Genomic DNA, 14,143 nt, shown 5'->3' on the forward strand with positions numbered 1-14,143 from the left:
CGATGCATGTTAGTTTTACAGTCTTGAAACCGAAATTAACCGGTGAGCAGACAGGACAGGAACTTTCGTCTTCACCACTAGAGGGCGCCATGGCGCATGTCCCGAAACAAACGTTGTTCTTGAGCTCCAAGGTTTCACAGTTTTCATGGGAGATCCTCTGCGAAATAGAAAAATAATCAATGTGCCGATTTTAAAATTGGTATACGTTTAATTTAAATTGTTATATGAATGGGGTAGTTTTTTTTCCCTTTGTGACATAAAACAATCTTAAACTTAGATTTTTTATTAAACAAAAACATATTTAAAATATACAATGCGGACTTATTTGATGTTTTATTACCCAGAATTTAGGCTATAACAAATGTATATATTTCATAAAATGTTATAAAACTATGCCCCCTGGCGCCAACTGTCGGTCCAAAGTTTAAGAACTGTGCTGAATGAAAGAAATTCATAAAAAAAGAAACACAGAACCCTTCCTTTAATTTAACTATGCACACAGTTATTTTCAACATGTCACAGTCTGATGAAATCCAGCCTTACTTGAGTGAATGCAAGCGCACGACACTTTTCCTGACGCACCTCGATGTTCCTGATTGGCAGGATGTATCTAAAGTCAGATTTCCCGCGAAATAAGAATTCATTCCAGAATCCTTTGGCGTTTCTGGAGGACGACCTCATGTGAGCAAATTTTACGCCTGGATTGGCGATCTTGTCACTAGAACGGTCCACCAAGCTCGCATGCAACGGTTTATTTGAGTCTCGAGTAAGGTTTCCCATCTTCTCCGTTCTCAGGTTTTCAATCATGCTGCCGGACAGTGAAATCTCACGAGATTCGCTTGTGCTGTGTGACTCTTTTTCATCGGAAGGAATTTTAAATATTTTTCCAAAAACCTGCATTTGTAGAGTTAAAAGGAAAAGGAAATGAACGGAAAGCATGTTGTCCAGACACAGAGGCGCAGACCAAATGCTAGTTTAGTGTATGCGTTTGCTTTAAACGTGTGAAAACTTACCAAATGTTACAGTGTTGCATGTACCTTACATGCGCATACATAGCCTACATCAAAGAAGCAACATAAAGACCTGAAATCTTTATTTTCTTTTTCACATTTAACGCATTTGACAGACACATTTATAATCAGATGTGTGTGTTATATGGTGGGACCAAATCAAACTCGTGATAATTACGTTGCTTACGCAATGCTTTATCAACTGAAGCAACACATTTATTTTTTATTTTTTTTAAAGCAACACATTGTAGAGACCCCGTGTTACAATAACCAATAATTTATGTTACCGTAACCAATAATTATTAACCTTTAAAAGGCAAGTGAACTTATTAAAGCTTTTCAGATTTTTTTCCCTTTAATCAGCACCAACGGTTAAAACCACACCCCTGGTATTAATGTAGCAATACAAAACTCTTTTTTATTCTTCATTTTGATCCTCCCCATTTCACATTTTGTTGACTATAAGTAGGGAGTAGGGATCAGTAAAAAGGTAACTTGCAAAGTTACCTAACACATAGGGGTGGTTTCCCGGACAGGGATTATATTAGTCCTGGACTAAAATAAATGTAAGAGCTGTCCAAACTGAAAACATCTTGCACTGACATATCTTAAAATACATCAGTGCCCTTAGTTTTGCCTCAAAATGCACACAAGTAATGTTTTTAGTAAGACATGTTTGTTAAAACTAGTTATATTTCCTAATTAAACTAAGGTCTAGTCCTTGCTTAAGCTAATCTCTGTCCGGGAAACCACCCCATAAAGTATTAAGCAGACAGTCTAATACTCTAATGACATTTTTAGGTGTAACGTTCCTCTTAAAGGGATAGTTCACCCAAAATGAAAATTATGTAATGTACTTACTCTCATGTTGGTACAAACCTGTAAATGTCTTTGTTCTGATGAACAAGGAAGATATTTGGAGGAATGTTTGTAAACAAACTGTTCATGATCCCCATTCACTTCCTTCTTTTTTCCTACTATGGAAGTGAATGGTGCTCATGATCGGTTTGGTTACAAACATTCCTCAAAATTTCTTCATTCGTGTTCCTTAGAACAAAGACATTTATACAGGTTTGTAACAACATGAGAGTGAGTAAATGATGAAAGAATTTTAATTTTGGGGGGAACTATCCCTTTACATGGGACCATCAAAATGATACTTTTATGAAATAAAATATAAATAGTAATCACTTTATACTTTACTAATATTAATCTTTATTCATTTTTTCTTTCTTAAAAAATGTCATTGATCAAATGAAAAAATATAAAACAGAGGATGTTAGTGGCATTTGCTACCGGTTTTAGGTTTTATGCATTGACAAATCCCGCTTTGGAGAGCTGACACCTCATTATTAAGAGATGGTGTGCGTGTCAGTTTTAACAAGCATGTGAAATGTGAATAGAAGAGAGAGTTTGAGAAATAAAAGTCTGCACCTGTCTGACTGGTTGGATCGGCATCCAGGTGTGTGCACTGACTGTGTGTTTGTCTGTTGGTATGCAGACACACCGGTTTGCAGGAGGTTACAACTTAGCAGAACAGAACCAACATAACAAACTGCCGGGAAGAGAAAAGAACAAACCCAAGTAAATTTTGTGAGTATCTATGCAGGCAAATATTCCTCTTTTTGATTGTTTTTCCATGTAATCAAACGTGTGAATGTGAAAATGTTCATGGCAAGTTTGGACGCGTGCCATTACCGTAAATGAACTGTGATTTCCTTAACTTGAAGTCGTTACTGGATTTTTTTTACAGTTAAGTGGATTGCTTAACCATAACTTTTAATGTATATATTTGTATTGTTACTGTTATAATTGTTATTAACAAAGGCTTATAAACAACAGGCTTAATACAGAGCACAGAAAGTCGCATAAAACATGTCTGCTATGTCTGGTATTTTACATTTCAGAAAAATGCACTGATAGCCACCATAATCTTTCTTGGCTGTTAGGTTTTATTTTAACTTTCTGAAAGCTTGCTTTTTACATTATTTATTAAAGCGTCCACTTTAAAAGCCGACAACATGAGTTTAGTTAGCTAGCTGCTCCTAGATCCGGTTTACAGACAATTTACTATAGCCGTGCAGCTGGTCTGACTTTATTCCACCAATTCAGTTACTGCAAATAGTTTTTTAACCATTTTAAGCCAATTCTTGACTTTAATGATTGAGTACATTCACGTTTTAAAGTACACATATGTCAGTATACTGTTATGTGGGAGACATTGGTGCAGTGTTTATAACAGCTAAAACATATGTGTCTGTGGTTAAGGTGGACTATGAGTATTGATAGAAGACAATACAATACTTTTAAATACTGATAAGGGTAATGGATGATGCTAAAACAGATTCGTAGAGCGGTGGTTCTCAAACTTTTTCAACATGCGGCCCCTATTGAATACAGTGCATCCTTTCGTTGCCCCCCAAAGAAAATCTATGGAACAAAACATTGTAAAACTTAACATTTTAATTAAACAAAACATTAAGTTAATCAATGTAGTGCTGTTGGTTAGTAGCAGTATGTTTCTGAGATTTAAGTACACAGAATTTATGATAAATTAATTTATTTTATAAAAATTGGGGCCCCCCTGCCCTCGCTCAGGGCCCCCAAGGGGCCACGGTCCCAAGTTTGAGAACCACTTTCCTAGAGAGCAGTGTGGCTGATGACAAAAGCCTGCTTTCTTAAGGATTATGCTAATATAGACTGTACAATAATTTAAAGAATTGTTCAATCGAAATAACAGTATTCAGTCAAATTTTACAAAATATTTTTAGGAATAAATGTGCATTAGTATAACAGATATTTGAAATTTTTATATGAATAAACCATTTAAATTCTATCTTTAATTCTTGTGTCCAAACAGACACACCATGTCACTTCCTGCTGAATTCCTGTCAGAGGAGCAGTTGTCCTGCTCTATCTGCTTAGACATCTTCACCAATCCTGTCTCCACACCCTGCGGGCACAGCTTTTGCTTAGCGTGCATCACCTCCTATTGGGAGGGCCAGGCAAAATCATGCCTCTGCCCTCTGTGCAAGGAGAACTTTCGAAAGCGCCCTGAGCTCCACATTAATCACACGCTCAAAGAGATCACTGAGCAGTTTAAACGGATGGCGGAGACCCCTGAGAGTCCTAGGAATGCGACTGGAGACTCCGTGGCCAACTCTTTCTCTGCGCCGAAGCATGTAGGCCAGTTTAGACCACCAGAGCTGTCCGACCAGCTTGTAAAAGAAATCAAGAGCCGCTTTCGAAGATCTGCATCCAGTGAGCTTTTGACATCTCCGCAGCCATCGGCATCAAATGATTCTCCCTCCCCTTCTGCCTTATTGACACCTAAAAGATCTTATAGTGTGAGTGTAACCGATGGAGGAGGTTCCGGCGGGCCACAGTGTCCCAGACATGGACAGTCAATGGAGATGTTCTGCAAGACAGACCAGGCATGTATTTGCCCATTGTGTGCACAGACAGAGCATCAGGGCCATTCTGTGGGGCCTGCTCAAAGAGAGATGAATATTAAGAAGGTAAGTCTGAGTAAATAAGAGTGTTTGTCTGCAATGACAGTGTTACTGTCAAAAGATGATCAAAATAATGTTTAAAAAAATAAAGTACACAGGTCATATTAGTACCTCAAATGGAAAAATATTGGTACCAAAGAGTGCATATTAGTACTATATGTTACATATTAGGACATTTTTAGGGGATACTGCACAGCTGTGACAGCTTGGGACATTTTTCTGACAGTGCAGTCATAGATATATCAGGCCTCTGTGTCTGATTGTGTGTGAGAAAGTGTGTGTTAATATTTGTGTCTCTGATCAGTCCCAGTTGCGTATCATGGAAGTGGAGCTTCAAGGTTTGATCACAGTCAGAGAGAGGAAGATAGAGGAGATCCTCAAATCACTCGGAGAAATTCAAGTATGTGCAACGTCGTACTATTGAGATAAATATTATATAGATTGTAAGTGTTATATTATTATTATTATTTAAATAATGCTCACTTGCTTGTTTTAAGTCAAATGCAGATCAAGAGATAGCAGGTACTGTGGGTAAGTTCAGTGAGTTGATAAGTGCTGTGGAGAGGTCCCAGGCTGAGCTTTTGGAGGTGGTGGAGATGGGACGCCGAGCCGCAGAGCATCGCTCTAATGCCCTCATACGAGACCTGGAGACTGAGATCTCTGACCTAAAAAAAAGAAGCAGCAACCTCAATCAACTTGTTCAGTTCCAAGATTATTTCAACTTTTTTAAGGTTCGAATTTTCCTTATTCTTCACCGCACCCTCTTTTATATTAAGAAACTGTAACCTTAACATAATTGTTATGTTATTTTCAAAAACATCCACAAGCTGAGAATCAAGAAAAACACAATTTATTCGATATGCGCTATTGTGCTTTTGTTTGTGTCATGTTTACGATTGTTTGTGCCGAACTATGCGGTAATCCACTTCAAAACGGTATTAAACTGCAGTGGAAAAGCAAACCAATTTAAGCTAACTTGTACCGAGCAAAGTTAGGCCATACTCAGTCAATATTAAAGATGTCAAGGCTACATTTTTAAACAATGTTCTTAACATTATGCATAGATACACTAGATGTCGTCTTGGCTTTGGCAGTTCATTGGAATGAATGCTTCAAATGGAGCCGTCATCTTGAAACAGGGGAGCCCTGCATCAGCATAATTGTAGGCAAAGATGTAACGGAATAAAATCACCATAAATCGTCATGAATGCGATTTACTCGTTTTTTTTTTTTTTTTTTTTGTTCCAATGGTCAGACATGTATTAAGCATTGAGTCCAGAGAAAATGTAAAGTTTTGATATTAAGAAAATCTACTTTTTCTAAATATAATGCATAGTGCTAGTAGGCCTAACATCCATACGCAGCACAAAAGTCCGGCATCGTCCATGAATTCGAAGTACAGGCGGAGATAGTAGCATTACTATGACAAGACCCCTGTTCCAAGATGGCGGCGGTTTTGACGCATGCTTAGAACCCCAAGGATACATCTTGTGTATATATCTATCAACATGATCTCACAAAGTTCCGTGGGATAGTCACGGAATTTTGTGCTCATTTTTCCGTGGCATTCTCACGGATCTCCGCATTTTTCCGTGGCCCTGCTACGGACTGTCTTTTTCCGTGGCATTCTCACGGATTGGTTACTCAACTGCTTTTTCCTATTTTCAAACCATTTTCGCTTCGGTTTAGGGTTAGATTTGGTGTTTGCATTAGTATGTCACTTTAACTATTGGTTTATATAATTTTTTCTGATTTATTCTTTTATATTTTCTAAACTTAAAACAATTGTCGCCTGGCGTTGGGGTTAGAGTTGGGTTTGGGTAGGGATGTCATTTCATGTAAATCTAACCCTAAACCGAAGCGAAAATGGTAAGAAAATAGGACAAAACAGTTGAGTAACCAATCCGTGAGAATGCCACGGAAAAAGACAGTCCGTAGCAGGGCCACGGAAAAATGCGGAGATCCGTGAGAATGCCACGGAAAAATGAGCACAAAATTCCGTGACTATGCCACGGAAATTCGTGAGATCTATGTACATTATGTAGAATATATTTATGTAGAAAACAGTGATGTACTATAAAACTGATCTTACCTGCATTTTTACAGGCGGGTTTACGTATTTTATTTATTGGTATATTCATTTTTTCTGCACCTTTATTAATGTATTGTTTTTTTTCAGACATATCCAGCATATAGTAGTTTACCTGTGACAAAGAACTGGAATGACGTGTCTTTGACCCCTGACCCCACAGCAGGGGCAGTCCTGAGAAATGTCACTCAGATGGTGAAGGAAGTGCAGGAAAATCTGAAGAAACTGTCTGGAAACTGTAAGAGAAAGTTATTCTCTTATACTGTGTACATGAATCAATCAGACATTTTTAAATGAACACAAGCTTTGAATAGGTTTAACATGTAAAAAGATTTTGCAACTAAACCAGCAGCTTCTTCACCTAAATATTTCAAAAGCCTAACTCGCAATTCTTTGTTAAACTGTTCAAGTACTGCACATTTTTTTTTAACCTAATTCTGACATTTTATCTGGTATGTTGTTTTGTCAGGTTTGCACTCAGAAAACTCACTGGAAACAAGTATGTTTTTTTATGCTTACCCTAACTGTTTTCATTGAATCTTTAACAATGCATCACAGCTCTATATTGTTAAAACATGCGGCAAAGTTACACTCAGCATATACGGTTATGCTGACTTTAAAATGGTCTAGAGATGTAGGTCTTTTCCAAGGGTAAAATACATTATTAACAATAGTATTCTGAAAAATCTTTAAAAAGCTTAATAGTTTTCATAATTTGATAACCATAATGCTTTGGTTAAATTTGGAAAAAGTATGTTCAGATAAGTGTTGTAGTTGTACTACTAAGTCACCAAAATGAGGCAATTGTTTTACATCATATATACTTTTTCTGTCTGCAGAAAATTGGAGAGTGCAGGAATATGCCAGTATGTGATCATTTTTACTATGCAAATTAGCTAAGATACTCCAAATATTTGGCATTCTGTGTCACATTCCTGGCACACATTGCAAATGCTGTCTTCTATTTCTCTCTTTAGTGGATGTGACCCTAGATCGAGATTCAGCCCATCCACGACTAATCATCTCTGAGGATGGTAAGCAGGTGCACTGCAGTGACCGCTACCAAAATGTGCCCGACACACTGGAGCGGTTCGACCGTGTGGTGTGTGTTCTTGGTCGTGAAGGTTTTTACTCTGGCCGCCATTACTGGGAGGTCCAAGTAGGTGACAAGACAGACTGGGATCTGGGAGTGGCCAGCAATTCTATTAACAGGAAAGGAAAAATAGCTGCCACTCCAGCTAATGGATATTGGTTTCTAAGTTTGCGTGACAAGAATGACTATATCTTTCGCACAGAACAATCAGCTACTATAACGCTGCAACCAAAACCCCAAATCATTGGTGTGTTTGTGGACTATGAAAAAGGTCAAGTGTCTTTTTATAATGCAGATACAAAGTCACTGATTTATACCTTCACTGGCACATTTACAGGCGTTTTATATCCTTTTTTTAGCCCATGCACCAACAAATCTGGCAAAAATGAGGAACCACTTACCATATGTTCTACTTACCCAGCTGACAGAAGCTGGCTGACTTAAAAAAAAAAAAACAAATTATTGCTTACATTTTAATAAACTTAACATAGTGGTATGCCATAACATGTAAATATACTATTTTAAATGGGTTGGGGGCTAACTATTAATGTATTATTATATATATTAATGACTATGTATCTATCAAAAAATAATCTTATTTTAAAGTCAGACAAATGGTCTAAGAATGATTTGGGGTGATGATTGTAAAATAATGTCCAATTACGTTCAAATGTGTATTTTTGTGTATATGCTCAAAAAATAAAAAAATAAATGTGACTCTGTAGTCTAAAGATGACTTCAGTTTTTCATTTTTTTTGGGGGGGGGGTCCTTTACACTCTCTTGTCCTTGATGTTTTCTTATTGTATTATATATAGTATTGTTTTTGTGTCAGTCTGAATCAAGACCTATATGCTTTTCTTGGGATCTTCTTAAAACCATTATAATAAAATGAACCCTGGTGAAAAACAAATATACTTTATTGTATTTCAAGTATATTTAACTTTGCAATAGTACATTACAAATATACTTACAAAGGAATGTACTTTCTTTAAACATATTTAAAGTATGCTTACAACATATTTGCGCGTATTTTTTACAATTAAACTTTTAACATACTTCAAAATAATTATACTTTAGTATATTTTCTAAAAGTATACTTTAGAAAAATATACTTAAAGTTAAAGTTTTGTGCAATTTTTAAAGTATACTAAATTTAAACTTATTTTAAAATGTATTTTAGGTATACTTTATCGGTATGCTTAAAGTTATCATTATAATAATGCACTGACAGTATATTTCTAAAATACATTATTTAGTAATCTTTAGAAACAGTATATTTTAAGTACATTTTGAAAGTATATGGGGTGTACAAATGTATATTATTTTATGGAGAAATAACGTGGGCTTAAAATTACGAGAGAGCAGTATGTTCAGTTACATTTTATATTGTAGATGTATACATTTGTAATATACTATTAACATAATAAGGTACACTTTAACTTCACTATAGTCAAGCATTGGATAAACCAATTAACTGTGTTTTACCACAAAATAACCGTGGTTTTGCTAATAATAATCAATACATCAAAAAAACATGGTTACTAAACTTTTACCACAAAAAAAAAAACATTCATTTTCGTAAGGGATCTCTGTGAAGTTGGCACCCCATATTATTAAACAATTTCCAAAACTATACCATTCGTTTGTGCTGTGTTTGTGCTGATTTGTGCAGCAGAAATGAACATTTGTGCTGGTTTGGTGTTTGAGATATTAAACATTACTTTTTTGGCTGTGTGACGTCATTCTCCACCCCATGTTGTCCAAATCCCTCCAAAACGGCGGCGTTCGTTTGTGCTCGATTTGTGCCGGTTTGTGCCGTGGCAACAAACGCTGTAATAACTTCCCTTCGTGAGATATAAGAAGAATATATTCGGTAGCCGTGACGTCACTCTCCACCCCATATCGTCCAAATCGAATCAAAACGGCGCTGTTCGTTTGTGCTCGATTTGTGCTGGTTTGTGCCGTTAAAATGACCAGTGTATCTATTTCCGTTGCCTAGAAATAACACATTTGTTTCTGGGCAGTGACGTCATTCTCCACCCCAGGTCGTCTAAATCATGCCAAACAGGCGCCGTTCGTTTGTGCTCAATTTGTGCCGGTTTGTGCAGTTAAAAGAAATCCGGCAATATATTCATTCTCTATTATAACAAGCATCCAAATTTGATGATTAAGTTACGTCACTCTCCACCCCATGTTGTCCAAATAGCCCCAAATCTACGCCGTTCGTTTGTGCTCGAATTGTGCCCGTTTGTGCCGTTTAAACAAATGCTCTAACTGCTTACCATCCTGAGATACGACGAGAATATTTTCGGGAGCGCTGACGTCACTCTCCACCCCACGTCGTCCAAATCCATTCAAACCGGCGCAGTTCGTTTGTGCTCGATTTGTGCTGGTTTGTGCCGTTATAAGGACAAGCGTATCTATTTCCGTTGCTTAGAAATAACAATTTTGATTCAGGGCAGTGACGTCACTCTCCACCCCACGTCGTCCAAATCGACCCAAACCAGCGCCGTTCGTTTGTGCTCAATTTGTGCTGGTTTGTGCAGTAGAAAGAAACAACATAACTTACTCCCATCCTCGACATCACAGTGTTTAACTTTGTGAAACTTTGCGCAGACTCTACAGCATATGACATCAAACTGTCGCGAGAGGGTTTCGATGGCAAACAGATCTGCATGCTTTCGAGAAGCTCTCGCGCTATGCTCTGCTCGGTCTGTTTTACTCTGGAAAGTAATAACGAGAAAAGGTTAGCAAAATGTTTTTATATAGTTTATCAAATAGAAAATGGGATTTCTGCTCAATTTTTCCCCACAGAAAAAACTTTATAATTTCATATAGTAAAACAGCCGTTCAAGCTCAACAATATGAGAGTGCATTTAATTTACACGCAGCTGTGCGCGCGTGCCTGCGTGAGAGAGTTTGTTTTACACTCCGTATGAAGAGAAAGATAAACGTATTTTGTATGATTTGTCACAAATGTACTATTTCTACCTACGTAGAATGTGCAAAACCTGCACTGAAATTCACATAGGCTATATACAGGATGATTTATTTATTTATACATTGATTTCATCATAAAAATGATTATTAATTAAATAATAATTATTATTAAAAATCATTATACTACACAGCTTAAATATGATGAATTGTGTGCTTTATATACACTACACACTACTTAAAATACTACAGTTAGATACTTATTAAATAGCCTACTTATATAATTATGTTAATATTTGATTATTTGAAATTACAATGTTGGCGTTTTTGGTGTTAAGATTAATTTCTCTTCAGTGATCTAGATCTTTCACGATTTTTATTTTTAGTAAGCTACTTCGTTTGAACTTGAAAGGTCAAAGTTCAGTATCCATGGAGAAGTTCCTCTGCGTGTCCGGTTAAGGTTTTAATATCGTAAACTCTAAGGGCGAGGCTATTAATATTCAAATGACGATTGTTTTCAGCCGCCTCATTTATGAACATCCGTTCATTCGTGCGACAGAATTGGCCGCATAAGTTTAATCAATCACACGTGAGAGGATTTTTTTTCTCGTTTGATAAATGAGGGCCAATGTATTTTGTAGATGATTGAATGATATTCAATAATCAGAGCACTTAACAATTCCAGAGGCTACTAAGATCTTTCTCAGAGGAACCTAACAATTAGAACAGTGTCAGGTGAGGTGTGTATCGTTTTTATATTTTTTATTTTATATGTGTATCGTTTATATATATATATATATGTTTATATATATATATATATATATATATAGCCTATTTTTAGTAACGTTAATCATTGGACTACTCGCCATTCTCTTAGTTCTCAGGAACTCCAAAAAAATATACTTTTGAGATTTATATATTTTAATTAATTGTTTTGCTCTGCTGTTTTTCTCAGCTTGGTAACCATGTAAATTAATATCAAATAAATATAAGAACAATATAGATATCATACAGAATGCAACATTATCTTTTAAAACTGGAACAAGTCTCTTAAACACAGAACAAATCTAGTTGTCAAAGCTGGTGTAAGTAAGTTATGTTGTTTCTTTCTACTGCACAAACCAGCACAAATTGAGCACAAACGAACGGCGCTGGTTTGGGTCGATTTGGACGACGTGGGGTGGAGAGTGACGTCAGCGCTCCCGAAAATATTCTCGTCGTATCTCAGGATGGTAAGCAGTTAGAGCATTTGTTTAAACGGCACAAACGGGCACAATTCGAGCACAAACGAACGGCGTAGATTTGGGGCTATTTGGACAACATGGGGTGGAGAGTGACGTAACTTAATCATCAAATTTGGATGCTTGTTATAATAGAGAATGAATATATTGCCGGATTTCTTTTAACTGCACAAACCGGCACAAATTGAGCACAAACGAACGGCGCCTGTTTGGCATGATTTAGACGACCTGGGGTGGAGAATGACGTCACTGCCCAGAAACAAATGTGTTATTTCTAGGCAACGGAAATAGATACACTGGTCATTTTAACGGCACAAACCAGCACAAATCGAGCACAAACGAACAGCGCCGTTTTGATTCGATTTGGACGATATGGGGTGGAGAGTGACGTCACGGCTACCGAATATATTCTTCTTATATCTCACGAAGGGAAGTTATTACAGCGTTTGTTGCCACGGCACAAACCGGCACAAATCGAGCACAAACGAACGCCGCCGTTTTGGAGGGATTTGGACAACATGGGGTGGAGAATGACGTCACACAGCCAAAAAAGTAATGTTTAATATCTCAAACACCAAACCAGCACAAATGTTCATTTCTGCTGCACAAATCAGCACAAACACAGCACAAACGAATGGTATAGTTTTGGAAATTGTTTAATAATATGGGGTGCCAACTTCACAGAGATGTCGTACAAGGCGGACGGATTCAGTCCCAAGGTACGTTAAAATATCATAAAAATTAATTATATTTGATTATCGTTTGACCATTCTGACGTTTATCAGTAGACTATCATATTTCGAATGCGAAATGTTGTCAATAACGCGGTGTCTAACTCGCTATTAGTGATAAGCTGCTGTGTAGCTTAGCTTAGCTTATAGCTAATGTTAAAGGTTTGAAAGATAGCACTGTCAGCCTGTTATATCGAATTAGTACACCCAATTGTTTTGTTAAATATATGTATTGGTGTGTATGTATATGTTAATGAAAAAAGGTAGCGTCAGAAAATCTGTTTTTTAAATGTAGCGTGAACGTTAACCATTTATTGACTGTTTAGAGGTTGTAAGGCTTTTACATAACTTAACTGTATTTAGTATTAATGATGCTGCATTCTTTCCTCAGAAGGTAAAGTTTTTCAAAGAAATTTGTAGGGAGGACTTTGCAGCTAATGGTAAGTCATTTTAAACTCTTAAGATATAATAATTCATTCGTAGTAGTAAATCAAGCTTCAGTTTAGATAACGTTATACATATTGAGGCGGTTTCCCGGACAGGGATTAGACTAGTCCTAGACTAAAATAAATGTAAGAGCTGTCCAAACTGAAAACAACTTGCACTGACATATCTTAAAATACACCAGTGTCCTTTGTTTTGCCTCAAAATGCACACAGGTAATGTTTTTATTAAAGGAATATTCAATTTTCTTAAAAGAAAAATCCAGATAATTTACTCACCACAATGTCATCCAAAATGTTGATGTCTTTCTTTGTTCAGTCGAGATGAAATTATGTTTTTTGAGGAAAACATTGCAGGATTTTTCTCATTTTAATGGACTTTAATAGACACCAACAATTAACACTTAATTTAACACTTAACATTTTTTTTCAACGGAGTTTCAAAGGACTAAAAACGATCCCAAACGAGGCAAAAGGGTCTTATCTAGCAAAACGATTGTCTTTTTTGACAAGAAAAATAACAAATATACACTTTTAAAGCACAACTTTTCGTTTAGGTCCGGTCCAGCGCGACCTAACGTAAATGCGTAGTGACGTAGGGAGGTCACGTGTTACAAATATAAAACTCACGTTTGCTGACTATTTTAAACAATAAACTGACACAAAGACATTAATTAGTATCAGTTGACATACAACAACGTAGGAACGGTCCTCTTTCACCACATTTGTAAACACTGGGGCGGAGTTTCGCGGTCGTCCTCTGTGACCTCTTGACGTGATGACGTATTGCGTCGGGTCACGCTTGCGCATGACGACCGGATTTAAACGAGAAGTTGTGCTTTAAAAGTGGATATTTGTTATTTTTATTGTCAAAAATGAAAATCGTTTTGCTAGATAAGACCCTTATGCCTCGTTTGGGATCGTTTATAGTCCTTTGAAACTCTATTGAAAAAAAATGTTAAGTGTTGAGTTAAGTGTTAAGTGGTGGTGTCCATTAAAGTCCATTAAAATGAGAAAAATCCTGCAATGTTTTCCTCAAAAAACATTATTTCTTCTCGACTGATCAAAGAAAGACATCAACATTTT

The 14,143-nt window shown here is 36.6% G+C and overlaps 1 protein-coding gene across 1 annotated transcript; it reads left to right on the forward strand.

Moving 5' to 3' along the window:
- Positions 1 to 2,303: 2,303 nt before the first annotated feature.
- Positions 2,304 to 8,392, forward strand: LOC135786162 (E3 ubiquitin-protein ligase TRIM39-like). Its single transcript, XM_065295851.2, has 8 exons — positions 2,304 to 2,603; positions 3,871 to 4,528; positions 4,827 to 4,922; positions 5,020 to 5,253; positions 6,702 to 6,849; positions 7,081 to 7,110; positions 7,451 to 7,477; positions 7,589 to 8,392. The coding sequence occupies exons 2-8, from the start codon at positions 3,878 to 3,880 to the stop codon at positions 8,146 to 8,148; spliced, it is 1,746 nt and encodes a 581-aa protein (XP_065151923.1). The 5' UTR covers positions 2,304 to 2,603; positions 3,871 to 3,877; the 3' UTR covers positions 8,149 to 8,392.
- The last annotated feature ends 5,751 nt before the right edge of the window (positions 8,393 to 14,143 follow it).

The sequence above is a fragment of the Paramisgurnus dabryanus genome, chromosome 4 (assembly GCF_030506205.2).
Source record: "Paramisgurnus dabryanus chromosome 4, PD_genome_1.1, whole genome shotgun sequence".
NCBI lineage: Eukaryota > Metazoa > Chordata > Actinopteri > Cypriniformes > Cobitidae > Paramisgurnus > Paramisgurnus dabryanus.

Coding starts and splice junctions, on each gene's coding strand:
- LOC135786162 (XM_065295851.2), top strand. CDS start 3,878: ATGTCACTTCCTGCTGAATTCCTGTCAGAGGAGCAGTTGTCCTGCTCT. Junction 4,529..4,826: donor GAGAGATGAATATTAAGAAG/GTAAGTCTGAGT, acceptor GTCTCTGATCAG/TCCCAGTTGCGTATCATGGA. Junction 7,111..7,450: donor AGAAAACTCACTGGAAACAA/GTATGTTTTTTT, acceptor TTCTGTCTGCAG/AAAATTGGAGAGTGCAGGAA.